The 21973-nt window shown below is 44.0% G+C and overlaps 1 protein-coding gene across 3 annotated transcripts in view; it reads right to left on the minus strand.

Annotated features, from left to right (window-relative positions):
- The window catches only part of LOC110520227 (pleckstrin homology domain-containing family M member 3), a 53282-nt gene that overhangs the window by 30089 nt on the left and 1220 nt on the right, over window positions 1-21973 (minus strand). For all 3 annotated transcript variants that reach the window (XR_005049715.2, XM_036974620.2, XM_090229956.1), the window contains exons 2-4: window positions 20085-21140; window positions 5209-5452; window positions 4203-4984 (exon numbers count right to left, since the gene is read on the minus strand). Coding sequence is in view for 2 of the 3 variants with exons in the window: in XM_036974620.2 (XP_036830515.1) it covers window positions 4203-4984; window positions 5209-5452; window positions 20085-20595 (1537 nt within the window). In the remaining variant the exon portion in view is untranslated. The remainder of the gene's footprint in view (window positions 1-4202; window positions 4985-5208; window positions 5453-20084; window positions 21141-21973) is intronic.

Raw genomic sequence — 21973 nt, forward strand, 5'->3', positions numbered from 1 at the left:
GGAATTCTGATAGACTTTGGTTTTTAATGTATAGATATAATTTAGTAGTTGTATTATATGTATTAGAAAGTGATGGGTTAGAAAAAGACTACATAACCAACCCATAAAGTCAAATGTAACATCCATATATGGCCAGCTAGGTAAACTTTAACATGGATTTATCCTGCAACAGATGTCGTTCAAATGGTAACATATATTTTTGTCTTCTAAAAGTATGTAATCAGATTACGTTACTGAGTTTGGGTAATTTAAAAGTTACCTTACTGATTACAATTTTGGACAATTAACTAGTAACGGATTACATTAAAAAAAATATATGTTTTAAACTACCCAACCCTGAATATAGTGCATTCACATATTCATCTGACCAGTGACAATCTTATAGATGCATTTAGGTCACAGTTCAATATTCATCAAGAACTGATTTTAAAAAATGTGTGTTCAGCCAGGCCCAGAATTGTTTTTGATTTATTTTCTTCTGGATTCACGTGAATACAGATGTAAGATCTTAATTTGACCCTTTCTCGCAGCAGGAACATATAATGTGAAAATGTAAATTATTGTGTGGATTCTAATTGTAAAAAATTCGTAGGGGTTGATATATTTTTAGTTAAGGTAAATTAAGTCTGATATTTTAATGTGGAAATTACAAACTTTAGAAGCATTTTTAAACCTAGAATACACATCAAGTTTTCTGCAATAACAGGGTGATCAAATGAAGACCCTTCATGTGAAGCTTTGAGACGCCATGCCAAAACTCCTCATTACCGACCGCTGTTCTAACAAGGATATTTTGACTTCACTCTCCAGTCAAAAGAACAGCCGAGAAAGAAATGGTAAAGCACATGAGATTTGAGTCAGATTCTCCTCCCCAATTTGTCCTTAATGACATGTACTCTTATAATCTCCATCCAGCACAGCCAGAAGACGACTGGCCACCCCTCAGAGCCTGGCTCCTCTCTAGGTTTCTTCCTCGGTTCCTACCTTTCTAGGGAGTTTTTCCTAGCCACCGTGCTTCTACATCTGCATTGCTAGCTGTTTGGGGTTTTAGGCTGGGTTTCTGTATAGCACTTTGTGACATCTGCTGATGTAAAAATGACTTTATAAATACATTTGATGATTTGGCTAGCACAGGGAAGAGCAAGGCAAGACAGGGGGAATGAAGGCAAGAAGATTCAACTCAAGGATTGTTTTTGGTTGTTTTGTTGCATTTCTTGGCCTATTGTGCTCTGGCCTCTTTACAAATTCCTAGACCATTAAGTTGCTGAGGTCTGATGGGTAATTAGTAGACACCAGAGCCCAGTTGAAAAGAGGGTGCACATGCTCCCTCAACCTTCCCCCCAGAATCACACACACAGGCACAGGAGGAGGCGGGGCCAATCCACCATCCATCATCTATCCTTTATGGGGGCTAACAAATTGGTGCCAGAGGGTGTCGGTCGGTGGGGAGGCGGGGGACAGAAGAGGCACAGGGTGCTCAATCACAGCCCCCAAATAGACAGAGGGGCGAAAGCTACAGTAATGGGGACCCCTGAACCCCCACGCCCCCCTCCTACACTCCCTGGCCATTGTGCTCTCTGTCAGACCCAACAATGGTAACTTCCCCTCTCTCCCACTCTCCTCTCTTTCTCCCACTCTCTCACTTTCCCTCTATTTGCCTGTTGTCCTCACCCCTCCTCATCGCATGTCCCCTAATCCCCCTAACAGAGCCGTGGAGGCCAGGGATATTTGTTTAGGGAAAAGCCATTAAACTGTAATACAACAGGCTGGCTCCTGACTCTCCATCCAAAGCTAAGTGACTGACAAGAACAAGCAGTCAAAAGGAAACTGGCACTCTACCAAGGAGCCAGGCAAGGGGATTGGGGAGGGCGGGAAGAGATAGAGAGAGGAAAAAGAGAGCGAGCGAGAGCACGAGAGAGAGAGAGAGAGAGAGAGAGGGAGATAGAGGGGGGACAGAGGGAGAGAATGAGCCAGAGAGAAAGAGTAGAGTTCAGTGAGCACAGTGACAGCATGAGAGACTGTGTGAGTCTGAATGAACGAGAAAGAGAGAAAGGAGAAATAGGGAGAAAAAGAGAGCGCATAATTAAAGGGTTTTGTGAACAGAGCATGGGACAAGCTGTATCCAGCTGTTATTCTCTGCTTGTGTCTCATTCAAAGAGGTCTGCAGCCCGAGCAAAAAGAGCCCCTGTATCAAACAATTAGCTTCCGCATTGACGATAGCATCCCAGCCTCCCGGGCGCCTGTCTTTGATTATAAAAAATGATTTTTTTCCCTCTGCTTTATGCCGGCCAATTATCGTCAGGTGCCCGCTCCCCTTGTTCAGTGGCCCTTTCAGATGGCGTGCATTAATAGAGCTGGTTACAGAAGAGAAGGAGGAAACCACCTCATTCATCCCCTTTTAGGAAGCACAGATTTCACACCCAGAAAGACCAAACACAGAGCCGCCATGGCTCCATTTACTGAGCTGTCAGACAGAAGAAGGGGCTATCTGGTAGTGAGATATCAGTTATGGTCCACTGAGGCTTAGGGAACGAAACAGATGTAATGGTGGAGACATCTCTAAGGGGAACTATGAACTGTAGCTACCTCTCTATAACTCCTACAAACATACAGGTCAGGTCATAAGCCTAGTTAATACAAAAACTGCTACAGTCAGCCAGCCAGTGTGTGTGTGTGTGTGTGTGTGTGTGTGTGGGTGAGTGAGAAAGCTGGTTATTTAGGGAGGGGGGTCTGTGACCCCCAGTGGTGTAACAGGTGACTGGTCTAAGCTCAAAGGACTTGTGGCTGTGGGTGAGAGCCCCAGACACCTTGATCCCCAGCCGTCTCCCAGCCGCCCTTTTGAAGCCAACCACAACAAAGCTGCATTGCCAACAAAGGTAACGCCACCGCACAGGACTCTGGGTAATGCCATGTCGTCGTGCAGTGAAAAATAAAGAGAAACAAAATAGGGGTGTGTGTTTATTTGGGTTGTGGTGAGGTGAACTCATAAAATTACAGACCCCAAAAAATCTGTGGGTCTACCAAGTGTTCCATTGGAGGGATGCTGCTCATCTGTCTGATTGTGTTTGTTTTGTTGGAGGGAAAGTGGTATTGACTGGGTGTATTGATACATCATCCAAAGTGTAATTAATAACTTCACCATGCTCAAAGGGCTATTCAATGACTGTTTTTATTTTTACTGATCTACCAATAGGTGCCCTTCTTTGCGAGGCATTGGAAAACCTCCCTGGTCTTTGTGGTTGAATCTGTGTTTGAAATTCACTGCTCGACTGAGGGACCTTATAGACAAGATGAAATAGTCATCAAAAAAACTATGTTAAATGCCATTATTGCACACAGAGCGAGTCCATGGAACTTATTAAGCACATTTTTACTCCTGAACTTATTTAGGCTTGCCATAACAAAGGGGTTGAATACTTATTGACTCAAGACATTTCAACTTTTTTTAAATAATTTGTAAAACAAATTGGAAAATCATAATTCCACTTGGACATTACGGGGTATTGTGTGTAGGCCAGTGACTAAATACCTCAATGTAATCCATTTTAAATTCAGACTTTAAATTCACAATGTGGAAAAAGTAAAGGGGTGTGAATACTTCCTGAAGGCCCTGTAGATAGGATTGAGAGATACAAGGCCTATATTGCACCATCTGACAGTCATTAGCTAGCTACCCTCACAGAAGTATGCATCTGAGATTGTGTAATGCATGTGTTTGCAGAGCACTACTGAAGTATGCTGTCTCTTTCTGTAGTAATATCAATAGATTTTTGACTAATGACAGGGGTTACTCCTTGAGTCAATATAAAGCCACGGGTTTGATGGATTATGTTATAAAACATCTTACCATAAAGAGTAGAGATATGTAGATGAACCAGTGATGTGACAGATTATATTTTTGGAACTTTAGTGAAGAATGTGTCACTTTAGTGTCTGTGTAAAAAAAGACTTTTCCGGGGGTTTATATTTTACACGTGTGCAAGTGTGTATTAACATGCATGTGTGCATTGGATTTTTAAAATGTAACCTTTGTTTTGGAAATGTGCTTTTAGCGTTCCCAACTCCCCCTGAGAGACCCTGGGAGAGTGGGGTCACGGCCAGGGTCAGCCATTATCAACGGCGACCCTGGAGCAATTAGGGGTAAGTGCCTTGCACAGACTGACTGTGTGTGTGTCTGTGTGGTAACAGGCGGAGGTCTCTACCTGCACACCTGAAGCTCTGGGTGGTCAGGCCCTTCTCCACAGCCAGGCAGGTGAGGATACTGAGGAAGCTGGTGGTGACTGACTGTCTCTTGGCCCTCTGGGCATCCCTCTGCCTCCTCTCCCTGGAGGGCTTGGTCCTCAGCAGCACCCCCGTCCCCATCGACACTGCACCTGGCTGGGCCTGGCTGGAGCCCTGACCCTCCTCCCCCTGGGGCCTCTGGGCCGCCACGGCCGTCCGCAGGGCCTCCACCCAGTCCTGGGCCTTGAGTTGGCTCTCAGACCGCAGACGGAGCACCTCTTTGGGGAAGACTGCCTGGAAACGGGCGGCGCTGGCCCCCTCGTCCCTCTGCACGGCCAGGCAGGAGGCCAGCGGGTAGCGGAGGACAGGCTCGGACACGGGCCCCCGGCCCTCGGTTGGGAAGGCCTGCAGCGTGGAACGACTCAGCACAAAAGTGAAAGCCCTCCAGTTGTTGAGGTCAGTCTGCTGGTGGAGCAGATCCACCTTAAGGACATCAGCACAGCGCTTGGTAAACAGGGGCAGGGCCGTGGGCCGGGCTGGGGGGAGATGCGAGGTATGAGGGGTCAGGGCAGCCTCAGCAGGACCAATGGGGTCTGGTCTGGTGTCGAGACCTCCAGAGGAGATGGATGACGACGGGGATAAGACTGGAGGCGGTTCTGCCTGTTTGTGGGCGGGCCGGGCAGCCAATACTCTCTCCCAGATCTGCCTCCTCCAGTCTAGCGCCTCCCACTGGCAGGCGGCACGTAACTGCAGGCGGGTGGAGCTGTTGAAGATGAGGTCAGTGAGTGGTCTATTAAAACATGCTGTTATGAGAGAAATAACTTAAATTGCAACTCATGTTTATGTAATTGACTGTTGACTTCAACAATCTTTGATTTATTTCATTTAACCATTATTTATCCAGGAAATTCCGTTCAGGTTAGAAGACCTATTTTAGGAAGGAGACCTGGCAAGAGGTCTCCTAAGAGTTGAGCACCGTTATTTTACCTGTTGAAGAAGAGGGCCTGGAGGACTCGTCCGTCCTGTGGTGGCTGGGGCTGGCTAACCCCCTGGCAGTGGGACAGGGAGTAGGCGGTGCAGAGCTGACGGTTACCACTGCTGTCCAGGCTGTAGAGACGCAGCTCACAGGGGGTCAGCTCTAGGTGGCAGATGCTCCAACGACCCTTCTGACCCTCACGATGCTCCAGGGAGCCCTGCTTCACCACACTGCCGCTGCTGCTGTCCTTATGGGCTGGAACAAACACAACAGGATCATCTGCAGAAAACACTATTTGATATACAGCAAAACATCAGTGGTATAAAAAGTAGCCAATGGTCATACTTCAGTAAAAGCAAAGACACCTTAATGGAAAATGACTCAAGTAAAAGTGAAAATCACCCAGTAAAATACTACTTGAGTAAAAGTCTAAAAGTATTTGGTTTTAAATGTACTTAAGTATCGAAAGTAAAAGTATAAATCATTTCAAATTCCTTATATTAAGCAAATCAAGCGGCACCATTTTACAGATAGCCAGGGAAACACTTCAAAACTTAGACATCTTTACAAACAAACAATTTGTGTTTATAGTGAATCCGCCAGATCAGAGGCAGTAGGGATGACCAGGGATGTTCTCTTTGATAAGTGTGTAACTTTTACATTTTTCCTGTCCTGCTAAGCATTCAAAATGTAACGACTACTTTTGGGTGACAAGGAAAATGTATGGATTAAAAAGTACATTATTTTCTTTAAGAATGTAATGTAGTAAAGTAAAAGTTGTTAAAAATATAAATTGTAAAGTAAAGTTAGCCAAAAAAACGACTTCAGTAGTACTTGAAAGTGTTTTTTACCCCACTGCTAAACACATAGGCTAGAACTACATTTATTAGACTTTACTTGTTATATTGAACAATGTATAGCTACTGGAAGAGGTTACAAGTAGAAGATAACAGCCTTAGAAAGATTCAGAGGGCAGACAAAAGAACAGCGACTATCTGATTGCAAATGGGTACGGCGGTGTGGGGGGGGCAATGGGCTAGGCTGCCAGCCACACATGCTATTACCACTCACAGAATGTCTCTGCAACAATTTCATCTTATTATCTGCTCATTGGATCAATAACACTGGCCTCCATTCAACAGTCAGCACTCAGAAGTGTGCTCTTGGCTAATATACCGCGTAGGACATTCATTCTCCCATCATTAAGGACACATCTTCAAAGCGTAGCCTAGAATTCTCAACTTATTAAACAACTCAAATGCGACACATTACTAAGAGCAGGGCAAACTTCTAAATGCCTAGCCTATTCTGGGTCAGCTTGCTTAGCCAGCGTTTTCACTAAATGAATTAGGCTACCATGCAACTCCCACCATTTGAGGGCCACAAATCTGATAGCACTTTTGACACGTTATTTATCGGAGCCAAACACAGATGTTCAGGTCTGAACGTGAGAGATGATATTTTGGTTTGTGATAGCAACTAGCACAGTTAGCTTTGAAAGTGCTTCCTGTGAGGTCAGCAGGAAGAAACAGCATTGTTACCCAGAACGCTGTGCAAACACAGAGAACCAGGAGAAACTCACTTATCTGGGGCACACCCTCTCTCTGCCCTTCCTCCCTCCATCCGTTTCTTTTACACACTCCTTTCTTTATCTCTTTTCCTTTCCATTCCTCCTTTTTGCATCTCATCTCTCAGCTTCCTGTTCAGGGGTTTGGTGGATTTTGACTTGTGCTGTGGCTGCACGTAGGGTGTAGAAGGGCAGACGTGTCTCCACCTACCAGTGGCCCAGGAGCATTGCTGAAGCCAAATAGCATTGCACGTAAATAGAAATGTCTGTGAGACATATAGGAGCCACTTTCCTTATCTGTAGTGCTCCAGCATACATTAGTTGTCATTGGAGCACAACTCGCAGCCTTGACGTATACTTGTTTTTATCCTTATCAGAAATGTTGTTATACCAGGGTTCACAGGTGGGTGTAATCTTTGACCAATCAATGATAACTGATAATCAACTGACCAAAAAATAAAAAATATTTCTGGAGTTCAGTTCAATGTATCTTGTACTATACTGTTATGTAGCCTACCTGCAGTTTCACTCCCCTTTAAAAACCCAATAGGCTCTGACCCAACCTAGTCCCTGTTCACCTCTGTCAATCGAGGGTGGCAAAAGGCATCTGTGGGTCTGTAGGCTAATTTGTCTACGTTTGTCAGACGGAGAGAGCAGATGCCAGAAGCCCGGGACAGACGACCAGACGGCCGGGACGGTTGGCCGCTGTGCTTTGGCCTTCGGGAGCCCCTCAGGCAAAGGTTGGGGGTGCTAGGGGGCTCGCCTGTCCCCCTGGGCTTCAAAGGCTCCTGTGAGCACGTGGGTGCGGTGTAGGTCACTGTTCATTTCACGCTACAAAGGAGGCGAGGCGCACGGACATGACTCAATTAGTAGAGTCGCAGTCGGCGCTTTGCTTTGCTGGGCCTGGTCAACCAGCAGCATCCTAGCCCTACACGGCCCTACACCTCCCTGGATTGAACTGGCTGTCCTGACCTGGCCCTGCATGGCCGTTAGTGCCACCTGATGCGATAGCGTTGCTGAAACGTCACAGGGACTTAACATTAACGTGATGTGAATGGTCTGGCCCAGAGGCAGGTGAGGAGAGGACATCTTGTTATGAACTCATTGTTGGTGTCTGAGCCATCAGTTCATATTATACTCAACTCAAAACTGTGTGGTTTAGCTGTGCCTTGTCCCCTAGTGATAGTATAATAGATTCACTAGATGAACTCGGCTAGCCTAATAAGATGGGAAAATACTTCTAGAAACGAGGCTAAATGTGGTTCAAATGGGCAATGGTCCCTTTCCTTCCTTCTTTCTTAACTACTGAGGTAAACGAAGTTGGTGGTGGGGTGTCCCATCCATCTTACTGCACAAAAACACTGACAGACAAGGTGTCACTTTGAGTCTTGCACTTGCATGCTTAAATACTCTTTAGGGACCAATAAATATGTAAATGCAGCCAGGATCCCGATTGAGATTCAGCCTCCGCTCGACAGTCGCCACGCTTGGTGGAGAGTGGAGCAGAATTAAGAGGTGAGACATTAAGAGGTGAGACACACGCACACACACACACACTGTTCAATTACTACACCACTGCTTGCGTGCCGTGACATCATGCTCCGGTAACGCTGTGAGACATGAACAAGCTAACGTTACGCCACGCAGCCTTGGGCCCCAACAGCCTGAAATCAAAACTGACATTCTGTAAAACCACCAACACATAGCTAACGCTTGCCTCAGTCCTGCAGCTAAAACGCTGAAATAGGATATCAGTCCATCCAGAGCTGTAATCACACTAAAGCAGCTGCCTTAAGGCTTACATGGGGACGTGACAATAAACACTGTACATGGGCTAGGGTGTAATTTGGGGGGGAGGGTTGTACCAGGAATAGGGAGTACCGGTTAGGCTGCCAAAGTCCAGACAGAATTGCTAGAGCAGTCACTCTTACTGTAATGACTGACTGCCACACCCAGACAGACCAAGGACAGCCAATCACAACAGAACAAGTGCCATTTTATAACTTTGGCCTTTAGAGACGAGATGTTTTACCAATGGACCCCCTGGTGAATCCTGGATACCATAACCAGGACAGACAGACTCAAAGAGAACAGAAAGGAATAATGTTTTTTCCAGTAAGGAAAACATCCCAAACCTACATATACATTATTAATGTTCTATTTAATTCGCTGGTTCCTAGTTACACCGAACAAAAATATAAATGCAACATGCATACACTTCTAAGATTTTACTGAGTTACAGTTCATATAAGGAAATCAGTTGTAGTCCGTGATTGACTGTAGACCCTGCCACATGCCTCTTGTGTCTGAGCCGTTGAATTGAGATTCTACTTTGTCTCTGTACTGACGCTTAGCTTGTTTGATAGCCTTGCGGAGGGAATAGCTGCACTGTTTGTATTCGGTCATGTTACCAGTCACCTTGCCCTGATTAAAAGCAGTGGTTCGCGCTTTCAGTTTCACGCGAATGCTGCCATCGATCCACGATTTCTGGTTAGGGAATGTTTTAATCGTTGCTATGGGAACGACATCTTCAACGCACATTCTAATGAACTCGCACACCGAATCAGCGTATTCGTCAATATTGTTATCTGACGCAATACGAAACATGTCCCAGTCCACGTGATGGAAGCAGTCTTGGAGTGTGGAGTCAGCTTGGTCGGACCAGCGTTGGACAGACCTCAGCGTGGGAGCCTCTTGTTTTAGTTTCTGTCTGAAGGCAGGGATCAACAAAATGGAGTCGTGGTCAGCTTTTCCGAAAGGGGGGCGGGGCAGAGCCTTATATGCGTCGCGGAAGTTAGAGTAACAATGATCCAAGGTTTTTCCACCCCTGGTTGCGCAATCGATATGCTGATAAAATTTAGGGAGTCTTCTTTTCAGATTAGCCTTGTTAAAATCCCCAGCAACAATGAATGCAGCCTCCGGATAAATGGATTCCAGTTTGCAAAGAGTCAAATAAAGTTCGTTCAGAGCCATCGATGTGTCTGCTTGGGGGGGGGGGGGGATATATACGGCTGTGATTATAATCGAAGAGAATTCTCTTGGTAGATAATGCGGTCTACATTTGATTGTGAGGAATTCTAAATCAGGTGAACAGAAGGATTTGAGTTCCTGTATGTTTCTTTCATCACACCATGTCTCGTTAGCCATAAGGCATACGCCCCCGCCCCTCTTCTTACCAGAAAGATGTTTGTTTCTGTCGGCGCGATGCGTGGAGAAACCCGCTGGCTGCACCGCCCCCGATAGCGTCTCTCCAGTGAGCCATGTTTCCGTGAAGCAAAGAACGTTACAGTCTCTGATGTCCCTCTGGAATGCTACCCTTGCTCGGATTTCATCAACCTTGTTGTCAAGAGACTGGACATTGGCGAGAAGGATGCAAGGGAGTGGTGCACGATGTGCCCGTCTCCGGAGTCTGACCAGAAGACCGCCTCGTTTCCCTCTTTTTCGGAGTCGTTTTTTTGGGTCGCTGCATGGGATCCATTCCGTTGTCCTGGGTGAAAGGCAGAACACAGGATCCGCGTCGCGAAAAACATATTCTTGGTCGTACTGATGGTGAGTTGACGCTGATCTTATATTCAGTAGTTCTTCTCGACTGTATGTAATGAAACCTAAGATGACCTGGGGTACTAATGTAAGAAATAACACGTAAAAAAACAAAACACTGCATAGTTTCCTAGGAACGCGAAGCGAGGCGGCCATCTCTGTCGGCGCCGGAAGTCAGGACATCTACTTTGTGCATGACGCAAGTAATTTCTCCAACAAATGTTTACAGACAGATTATTTCACTCAATTCACTATCGCAATTCCAGTGGGTCAGAAGTTTACATACACTAAGTTGACTGTGCCTTTAAACAGCTTGGAAAATTCCATAAAATTATGTCATGGCTTTAGAAGCTTCTGATTGACTCAAATTATGTCAATTAGCCTATTGGAGGTGTACCTGTGGATGTATTTCAAGGCCTACCTTCAAACTCAGTGCCTATTTGCTTGACATCATGGGAAAATCAAAAGAAATCAGCCAAGACCTCCAAAAAAATTGTAGACCTCCACAAGTCTGGTTCATCCTTGGGAGCAATTTCCAAACGTCTGAAGGTACGTTCATCTGTACAAACAATAGTACGCAAGTATAAACACCATGGGACCACGCAGCCGTCATACCGCTCAAGAAGGAACCGCGTTCTGTCTCCTAGAGATGAATGTACTTTGGTGCGAAAAGTGCAAATCAATCCCAGAACAACAGCAAAAGGACCTTGTGAAGATGTTGGAGGAAAAAGGTACAAAAGTATCTATATCCACAGTAAAACAAGTCCTATATTGACATAACCTGAAAGGCCGCTCAGCAAGGAAGAAGCCACTGCTCTAAAACCGCCATAAAAAAGACTGACTACGGTTTGCAACTGCACATGGGGACATAGATCGGACTTTTTGGAGAAATGTCCTCCGGTCTGATGAAACAAAAATAGAAGTGTTTGGCCATAATGACCATCGTTATGTTTGGAGGAAAAAGGGCGAGGCTTGCAAGCCAAAGAACACCATCCCAACCGTGAAGCACGGGGGTGGCAGCATCATGTTGTGGGTGTGCATTGCTGCAGGAGAGACTGGTGCACTTCACAAAATAGATGGCATCATGAGGCAGGAAAAGTATGTGGATACATTGAAGCAACATCAAGACATCAGTCAGGAAGTTCAATCTTGGGTCTTCCAAATGGGACAATGTCCCCAAGTATACTTCCAAATGTGGCAAAATGGCTTAAGGACAACAAAGTCAAGGTATTGGAGTGGCCATCACAAAGCCCTGACCTCAATCCTAAAGAAAATGTGTGTGAGCAAGGAGGCCTACAAACCTGACTCAGTTACACCAGCTCAGTCAGGAGGAATGGGCCAAAATTCACTCAACTTATTGTGGGAAGCTTGTGGAAGGCTACCTGAAACGTTAAACAATTTAAAGGCAGTAATACCAAATACTAATTGAGTGTTCCGGTATGTAAACTTCTGACCCACTGGGAATGTGATGAAAGAAATAAAAGCTTAAATAAATTACTCTACTATTAATCTGGCATTTCATATTCTTAAAATAAAGTGGTGATCCTAACTGACCTAAGACAGGGATTTTTTAGGATTAAATGTCAGGAATCGTGAAACTGAGTTTAAATGTATTTGGTTAAGGTGTATGTAAACTTCTGACTTCAACTGTATCTGCTACTTGTATTTCCAACTAAGTCCTCTCCTGTTCCCTGATTAAGATGTGATGACCACTCCACACTACTACCATTGTCAACTCTGTCAAGACATGAACTGAAGCCACGTCTCATGTGCCCGCTCATCCACTGGCACACTGAACTTTTTCTCTCCAATCACAGAGTACCCCTATCAATTTTCTCTCATTACTGTATATAGTCAATCACATACACAATTACACATAGATTTTACTTGCTTGGATTAACTCATTCTTAACTCTTTAGTCTGTGTGGTGTGTTTTATTATAGTTTTTCTTCCCAGTCAAACCCTGAAGTTAAGCCTCTGAACACCTCAACACCTGCCTCATACCCTCAATCACTGCTGTGATCCCTTCCCAACACTAATTAGCCTTCCCATTCCCCATAATATACATTTATAGTACAATATTAAATGCTTTAGGTTAAAATAATTACTTTGATGATTTTTGAAACACACTTTGATGTCTCTGTGCGTCCCGTGCCTGTACCGTGGGTCTCCCATCCTCCTCAATTTTTCAAGTCACCAGCCTCCACTGGTGCCAGTGGCTATCGAAGGTGAGCATTTGCCCTCTGAAGTCGGTTACAACCGTCTGCGGTTGAGGCCAGTTGGACGTACTGCCAAATTCTCTAAAATTATGTTGGCTTATGGTAGAGAAATTAACTTTCCATTCTCAGGCAACAGCTCTGGTGGACATTCCTGCAGTCAGCATGCCAATTGCACTCTCCCTCTAAACTTGAGGCATCTGTAGCATTGTGTTGTGTGACAAAACTGCACATTTTAGAGTGGCCTTTTATTGTCCACAGCACAATGTGTATCTGTGTAATGAGCATGCTGTTTAAATCAGCTTCTTGATATGCCACTTGTCAGGTGGATGGATTATCTTTGCAAAGGAAAAATGCTCACTAACAGAGAAGTAAACAAATTGGTGCACAACATTTTAGAGAAGCGTTTTGTGCGTATGGACATTTTCTGGGATTTTTTTATTTCAGCTCATGAAACATGGGACCGACACGTTGCATTTATATTTTTGTTCAGTGTTGATGAAAAGTCAACAGAACTGAGAGATTCATTAGATGAGGTGAACAAATTGAAAGACCAATTAACAGCTAATAAAGCTAGGCTATACATTAAAATCCCAGAAGTACATGTCTGGTCTAATGTCTTAAAACAACCATATAAAACCTTAACGAGTAGATTGGTAAATTAAGTAAAATCCCTACAGCACTGACAGCTGAAGGTCGCTGTGAAGCCCACTCTCACTGGCTAGCTTCTGGCCATGCTGAAATCAACAGATCCATCAGCATTAGTGAGTGAGTGTTGCTGCTGAGGAAATCAGTAAATATCACCCCACGGGGACTCTGCAGGAGTACGTGGGCTGGGGTCTTTATGAGGGAACGTTTACCGCTGGCAGTGGGAAAGGGAGGAAGCATTCTTGCATACCAGTGGCACCAAAGCCTCCTTTCCCTGTTGCATCTAATGTGACAACAACTGCGGTGGATCCCCATTTTAGTCACATTGTTCAAGATGGTGGGGATTTCATGGTTTTCTGCTAAGGTTTGTTCTAAGAAGAGACAGTCTGGGTCTCCCGAGTGGCGCAGTGGTCTAAGGCACTGCATCGCAGTGCTAGCTGTGTCACTAGAGATCCTGGTTTGAGTCCAGACTCTGTCGCAGCCGGCTGCGACCGGGAGACCCATGGGGCGGCACACAATTGCCCCATCGTCGTCCGGGTTAGGCCGGCAGGGATATTCTTGTCCCATCGCGTACTAGCGACTCCGGTGGCGGGCCAGGTGTAATGCACGCTGACACGTCACCAGGTGTTTCCTCCGACACATTGGTGCGGCTGGCTTCCGGGTTAAGCGGGCATTCTGCCAAGAAGTGCGGCTTGGCTGGGTTGTGTTTTGGAGGACGCATGGCTCTCGACCTTTGCCTTTCCCGAGTTTGTACGGGAGTTGCAGCGATGGGACAAGATTATAATCGGATACCACGAAATTGGGGAGAAAAAGGGAGTAAAAGAGCTCCTAGGGGCCTACCTACACAGTGCACACAATCAAATGTCATTGAAATATGTTGTACAGGACAAGAAAGAATACAATTAGGCCTACATAAAAGCATTGCCAACTATAATGACTGGCAAACAGCAGTATCTGTTCGGATGCTAAGTGCTGTTGAATGCAGCCCATGATTTTACTATCCTCTTGTGAAGCCTAACTATCCATCCCTCTCCCTGCCTTGAGCCAACTAATGTCTTTTCAGTCGTATGCTAATCCCTCCTAATATGAGGGATAATTGGGCCTCTCTTTCTCCTCATTTGAGTACATTTGGTGACAGAATGACATATTATGGTCTCTCCCTAAACAAATACAAACAAGCAGACTAAACAACATGCATCAGGGAGGTTTGTATTATTCACCACATTATCTATCCTGTTGCCTAGTCACTTTACCCCTACCTATACAGTACCAGTCAAACCTTTGGTCACACCTACTCATTCCAGGTTTTCTTTATTTTTTACATTGTATAATAATAGTGAAGACATCAAAACTATGAAATAACATATGGAATCATGTATTAACCAAAAAAGTGTTAGACAAATCAAAATATATGTGAGATTCTTCAAATAGCCACCCTTTGCCTTGATGACAGCTTTGCACACTCTTGCCATTCTGTCAACCAGCTTTACATAGAATGCTTTCTAACAGTCTTGAAGAAGTTCCCACATATGCTGATCACTTGTTGGCTGCATTTCCTTCACTCTGCAGTCCAACTCATCCCAAACCATCTCAATTGGGTTGAGGTCGGGTGATTGTGGAGGCCAGGTCATCTGATGCAACACCCCATCACTCTCCTTCTTGGTCAAATAGCCCTTACACAGCCTGGAGGTGTGTTGGATCATTGTCCTGTTGAAAAACAAATGATAGTCCCACTAAGCCCAATCCAGATGGGATGGCATATCGCTGCAGAATGCTGTGGTAGCCATGCTGGTTAAGTGTGCCTTAATCTAAATAAATCACAGTGTCACCAGCAAAGCACCATCACACCTCCTCCGCATCTGTGGTTCCCACTGTGAAGCATGGAGGAGATCACCTACTCTGCATCTCACAAAGACACGGCGGTTGGACTCATCAGACCAAAGGACAGATTTCCACTGGTCTAATTGCTCATTTCTTGGCCCAAGCAAGTCTCTTCTTATTGGTGTTCTTTAGTAGTGGTTTCATTGCAGTAATTTGACCACGAAGGCCTTATTCACACAGTCTCCTCTGAACAGTTGATGTTGAGATTAGAGGTCGACCGATTAATCGGAATGGGCGATTAATTAGGGCCGATTTCAAGTTTTCATAACAATCGCAAATCGGTATTTACATTTTATTTTTTAATACCTTTATTTAACTAGGCAAGTCAGTTAAGAACACATTCTTATTTTCAATGACGGCCTAGGAACGTTGGGTTAACTGCCTTGTTTGGGGGCAGAACGACAGATTTTCACCTTGTCAGCTCGGGGGATTCAATCTTGCAGCCTTACAGTTAACTAGTCCAACGCTAGAACCACCTGCCTCTCGTTGCACTCCACAAGGAGACTGACTGCCTGTTCCGCGAATGCAGTAAAAGCCAAGGTAAGTTGCTAGCTAGCATTAAACTTATCTTATAAAAAACAATCAATCAATCATAATCACTAGTTATAACTACACATGGTTGATGATATTACTAGTTTATCTAGCGTGTCCTGCGTTGCATATAATCGATGCAACGCTGGGGGATGATTTAACAAAAGCGCATTTGCGAAAATAGCACAATCGTTGGACGACTGTACCTAATCATAAACACCAATGCCTTTCTTAAAATCAATACACATGAGTATATATTTTTAAAACTGCATATTTAGCTAAAAGAAATCCAGGTTAGCAGGCAATATTAACCAGGTGAAATTGTGTAACTTCTCTTGCGTTCATTGCACGCAGAGTCAGGGTATATGCAACAGTTTGGGCAGCCTGGCTCATTGCGAACTAATTTGCCAGAATGTTTCGTAATTATGACATAACATTGAAGGTTGTGCAATGTAACAAGAATATTTAGACTTAGGGATGCCACCCGTTAGATAAAATACAGAACGGTTCCGTATTTCACTGAAATAATAAACGTTTTGTTTTCGAAATGATAGTTTCCGGATTCGACCATATTAATGACCAAAGGCTTGTATTTCTGTGTGTTATTATGTTATAATTAAGTCTATGATTTGATAGAGCAGTCTGACTGAACAATGGTATGCAGCAGCAGGCTCGTAAGCATTCATTCAAACAGCACTTTCGTGCGTTTTGCCAGCAGCTCTTCACAAGCACAGTGCTGTTTATGACTTCAAGCCCATCAGCCTAATGGCTGGTGTAACCGATGTGAAATGGCTAGCTAGTTAGCGGGGTGCAGGCTAATAGTGTTTCAAACGTCACTCGCTCTGAGACTTGGAGTAGTTATTCCCCTTGCTCTGCAAGGGCCGCGGCTTTTGTGGAGCGATGGGTAACGCTGTTTCGAGTGTGGCTGTTGTCGTTGTGTTCCTGGTTCGAGCCCAGGGAGGAGCGAGGAGAGGAACGGAAGCTATACTGTTACACTGGCAATACTATAGTGCCTATAAGAACATCCAATAGTCAAAGGTATATGAAATACAAATGGTATAGAGAGAAACAGCCCTATAAATACTATATTAACTACAACCTAAAACCTCTTACCTTGGAATATTGAAGTCTCATGTTAAAAGGAACCACCAACTTTCATATGTTCTCATGTTCTGAGCAAGGAACTCAAACGTTAGCTTTTTTACATGGCACATAGTGCACAATTTACTTCTCCAACACTTTGTGTGCTGCCATCCTGTTAGGTAACAGATTATTTTATTACAATGGTTCAATTGGATTTTCATTGTGTTCAATGGTGTTATTTGCCCCCTAGTGGATATTTCTGGTACTTAGAAAGACTACGCAAACAGGAAGTAGAGAATTTGTTCTGCACGCATAGAAGCAGCTACAAACAACGCTACGGTGCAGGTCTTTCAATGTAGTTATTTCTTGTCACGCTTCAGCCTTGGAGTATATTTGTTTAAGTTCAATTCAAGCATTTAGCTAATGATTATAATCTTGTTATTGATAGAGTTGCTTACATATCAATGTTGGTTGCATTTCCTCACAAATTGCAATGCCTTTCATGTATGTCGTTAGCTGTTTTACTTTGCTCGTGCGTCATGCAAACAAATTGTAAAATATACAATACTGTAGTTTTGTTACTGTTCCTAGTGTAATATGCTTTGTTATTCTACATAAATGGTTGTACATTATTAGAGTAATGAAAGGAGCCAATTACCATATGAGTAACAATTAGCTATGTGGGTTGGCATCATGCCAGATGCATGGTACCTTAGCGCGTGCTTTGTATTTATGCAACTTCAAATATATAATGTACAGCTACAGTGTTTCGGTGTGAATTGAATACTAAAGTATTTTCTTTTCTGTATTTTGCAGTTTCACAACATAAACGTTTTCAATATATTCATTCAAGAAAAGTCACGCCTTGGGAGTTTTATTGAAGACTTAGTTGTTAGCTATCTGTCTAGTTTTGCATGGGAACGCAACTCAAGGGCAGAATACTTTGTTTTTGCATTATTTAAACCAAATTGAACATGTTTCATTATTTATTTTAGGCTAAATGGATTTTTATTTATATTATATTAAGTTAAAATAAGTGTTCATTCACTATTGTTGTAATTGTCATTATTATAAATGAATAAAAATCGTCCGATTAATCGGTATCGGCTTTTTTGGTCCTCCAATAATCGGCATTGAAAAATCATAATCGGTCGACCTCTAGTTGAGATGTGTGTTACTTGAACTCTGAAGTATTTATTTGGGTTGCAATTTCTGAGGCTGGTAACTCTAATGAACTTATCCTCTGCAGCAGAGGTAACTCTGGGTCTTCCATTCCTGTGGCGGTCCTCATGAAAGAGAGTTTTATCATAGTGCTTGATGGTTTTAGCGACTGCACTTGAAGAAACATTAAAAGTTCTTGAAATTTTCCAGATTGACTGATCTTCATCTTAAAATAATGATGGACTGTCGTTTCTCTTTGCTTATTTGAGCTGTTCCTGCCATAATATGGACTTGGTCTTTTACCAAATAGGGCTATCCCCTGTATACCACCCCTACCATGTCACAACACAACTGACTGGCTCAAACACATTAAGGAAATAAATTCCACAAATTAACTTAACTAGGCACACCTGTTAATTGAAATTAATTCCAGGTGACTACCTCATGAAGCTGGTTGAGAGAATGCCAAGTGTGCAAAACTGTCATCAAGCAAAAAAGGGTGGCTACTTTGAAGAATCTCAAATATAAAATATATTTAAATTTGTTTCACAATTTGTCTACACTATTATTCTACAATGTAGAAAATAGTAAAAATTAAGAACCTTGGAAAGAGGTGTCCAAACTTGACTGGTACTGTATGTACAGTACATACTGTAGCTACCTCAATTACCTCGTACCCGTACACCGACTGGTACTCCCTGTATTTAGCCATGTTATTTTCTACTCCCTACATATAGCCATGTTATTTTCTACTCCCTACATATAGCCATGTTATTTTCTACTCCCTACATATAGCCATGTTATTTTCTACTCCCTATATATAGCCATGTTATTTTCTACTCCCTACATATAACCATGTTATTTTCTACTCCCTACATATAGCCATGTTATTTTCTACTCCCTACATATAACCATGTTATTTTCTACTCCCTACATATAGCCATGTTATTTTCTACTCCCTACATATAGCCATGTTATTTTCTACTCCCTACATATAGCCATGTTATTTTCTACTCCCTACATATAGCCATGTTATTTTCTACTCCCTACATATAGCCATGTTATTTTCTACTCCCTACATATAGACCTGTTATTTTCTACTCCCTACATATAGCCATGTTATTTTCTACTCCCTACATTTAGCCATGTTATTTTCTACTCCCTACATATAGCCATGTTATTTTCTACTCCCTACATATAGCCATGTTATTTTCTACTCCCTACATATAGCCATGTTATTTTCTACTCCCTACATATAGCCATGTTATTTTCTACTCCCTACATATAGCCATGTTATTTTCTACTCCCTACATATAACCATGTTATTTTTACTCATTATTCACTGTGCATTTATTCCTCATCACTTTCTATTTTGTTATACATTTTTAACTCTGCATTGTTGGAAATGGACCCGTAAGTAAGCATTTCACTGTTAGTCTACACCTGTTGTCTATGAAGCATGTGACAAATAACATTTGATTTATTTGATCCTGAGTGGCCATTGCTGTGTTCCAGAATAATACAATACTGTCTGCAGCATGCAGTACAGCTGTGTCATAGCCTAGGCCTATTCGTTTTCTCTAGGACGCTGAAATTATCTTCATTTACACAAAGGTGGAAACTAGTCCTAACCTTAATCTAGTCTCTGACACAACAAGGAAAAGTACATGTCATGATAGCATAAGTCTATTCATCCAATATTTAAAAAAGACACTAGCATTGACTTGAGTATCAACTAGGGCTGTGAAGGTCTTGGAATTTGAGGTTGCGGTAATTGGCCAGGGCAATGTACACGGTCGGTCACTGACATAATCGTTGGGAGGGGGGGGAAGAGTCTATTAACATGCATTGTATAAAAGAAAGTCCACTCATCAGCGCTTCTACACCCCCGCGCATCTAACGTTAGCGGTTTAGCTGCTGGAGCATCAAACGACCGTTGGAAAGAGGAGATGTAGACAGTTTAATAGACAGACTTAATTAGCAAAACAATTGCTTATAATCTTTAGCAAATAATACCGCTAATAGGTCAAGTTTATCTACATGAAAATATAGTTATTAAAAATGTTTTTCAATTTTTTTTATGTAGGCCTATTTTTAAATGGTTTTGACAGTTATTTTATTTTCATGACTGTCTTCCTCCATAACCGTCACACGGTTATTCAATTACCGCCACAGCCCTATTATTAACCAATAATACATAAGCTGTGTGTCCTTATCAGCTAACCAAAGAAGAAGGACATACTCTTCCTTCCAGCCTTACCTTCTTCTCTCTGGTCGTTGAGAGCAATGTTCTTCAGCATGTTCTTGTCCACAGCAGGCAGGCCATTAGCGTTGTCTGTGTAGGACGGCCGGTAGTTGACATCAGAACGTGAGCGGTTGTGGCCTTTCTTAAAAGCGGTGTTGGAGGAGTTAGAGGTGGTGTTGTTGGTGTCCTTGGTGTGGGCAGCCAGGTCGTTGGTGGAACGAGCACGACTCCTTTTCCCCTGCCTCAGAGCCAGCACGCTGAAGGCAGAGGGCTGGTCAGCCCAGGCCACGTTACGGGGGGACACCTCGGTCCCCTGCTCCCTGGCCAGCAGGCCCCACACCCCGCTAGAGCTCAGCTTCCCCAGGGCTGCAGACATCTCCTGCAGCTTGGGGTGGTGTTGCCTAGGCTGCCGGAACCCATCCCCACCCTGGCAGTGGCTTTGGCCTCCACCCCCATCCAGGCAGTGTAGGAAGTCCTCAGTGGCCTCCAGGGCAGGACTGATGTCCTCCACATCCAGCCCTTCCATGGTGCTCCTGGGGTGGGTCCCTCCTAGAGGCTGTTAGGGCAGGCGGGTGGTCCTCTATGGGGTGGGATGGTCCTCTATGGGGTGGGATGGTCCTCTATGGGGCGGGGTGGCTCTGGAACTTGCAGGCGAAGCATCTGCCGTCTGAGCCCCAGAGGGAGGCAGTCTGAGCGGATGGTGTTCCTCGAGGGCAGGAAGCTCCTTCCAGGACAACAATCCCTCTTTAACACAGCTCTGTTAATCAACTAGCTAGAGGCGGATGATCCTACTGAGTTAATGCTAGAGATTGGCATAGTAAGAGGAGTAGGTCTGGCCTTTGCCAGAAATTCTCATGGCACAGTTTTTGGTGGCACTGTTTTTCTTACACAGGCCGATACACACACACACTTGAAGAACTGTGGTGCTGTGTGTGTGTGTGAGAGAGAGGGAGAGAGAGAGAGAGAGAGAGCTTTCACACGAATCCACATATGGATGTGTGTAACAAAGAAGAATGCTCCTCCTCCACATTGGGTGATGATGTCAACAAAAGGGGTCAATATGAAGATTCACTGTGTCATGAAAAAGAGGGAACAAAAAAAGGAAGCATGTCAGGGTTGATTATCGGACTGTAAGAAACACAGAACAGGGTCAACATCAGTTAGGTTTAGCACTGAACGAGGCTAAGCAAGCTTCACATTTCCCATTATCATAGAACATGCTAATTATTCTGACAGATAGCCTAAAAATAGTTAAACACTCACTACCAGCAATTTTAACTCATTGTAAATCAATTACCTACAATCAATCTGAACCTACCCTCAATCATCACCTAAAAAGGGTCTCAAATAGACGTCTCCTCAAAGTCAGACTCATCATCGGACGCTCCCTCAACTGTTCGGATCATCCCAGTTTGAGGGAGTAAATGGAGTCTAACACACAGCCAACCTGTGCCTCAGGCATGGACCAACCTGGTTGGAGCGGTGTTCCCTTTCATCTGCCCAGCCAGTTTAGCCTCTCACTGTTTGTTGTTATTTTTCTCTTCCTCCCCGATGCAACCTCTGACTCCTCATCTATCGCTACCTCCCCCTCTCTCACTGACAGGCCCATCGATTTTCCCTGCCTCCCTCCCTTGCCCCTCCCGGCTCAGGGTCTTTCACTTTCTTCCAGTAATGAATTATTTAGAGGGCATTACATCACCATTAGCCAATCGCTGGACGGCATACAGTCAGTACTTCACTTAGAAAGGGTGATGTGGAGGAAGGGGGTGATGGTGGGGAGGTGGATCGATCAGTAAGCAGGCAGGCCAGATGAGGCTGTGCTTAGGAATGTTGTCTCCGTGACAACAACCCTGGCCAGAGGCTGGGGCAGGTTGTGACTCCAGCTTCAGCAGCTATCGGACTCA

Source organism: Oncorhynchus mykiss, chromosome 3 (assembly GCF_057628025.1).
Source record: "Oncorhynchus mykiss isolate SJ-2025 chromosome 3, ASM5762802v1, whole genome shotgun sequence".
In the NCBI taxonomy this organism is placed as follows: Eukaryota; Metazoa; Chordata; class Actinopteri; order Salmoniformes; family Salmonidae; genus Oncorhynchus; species Oncorhynchus mykiss.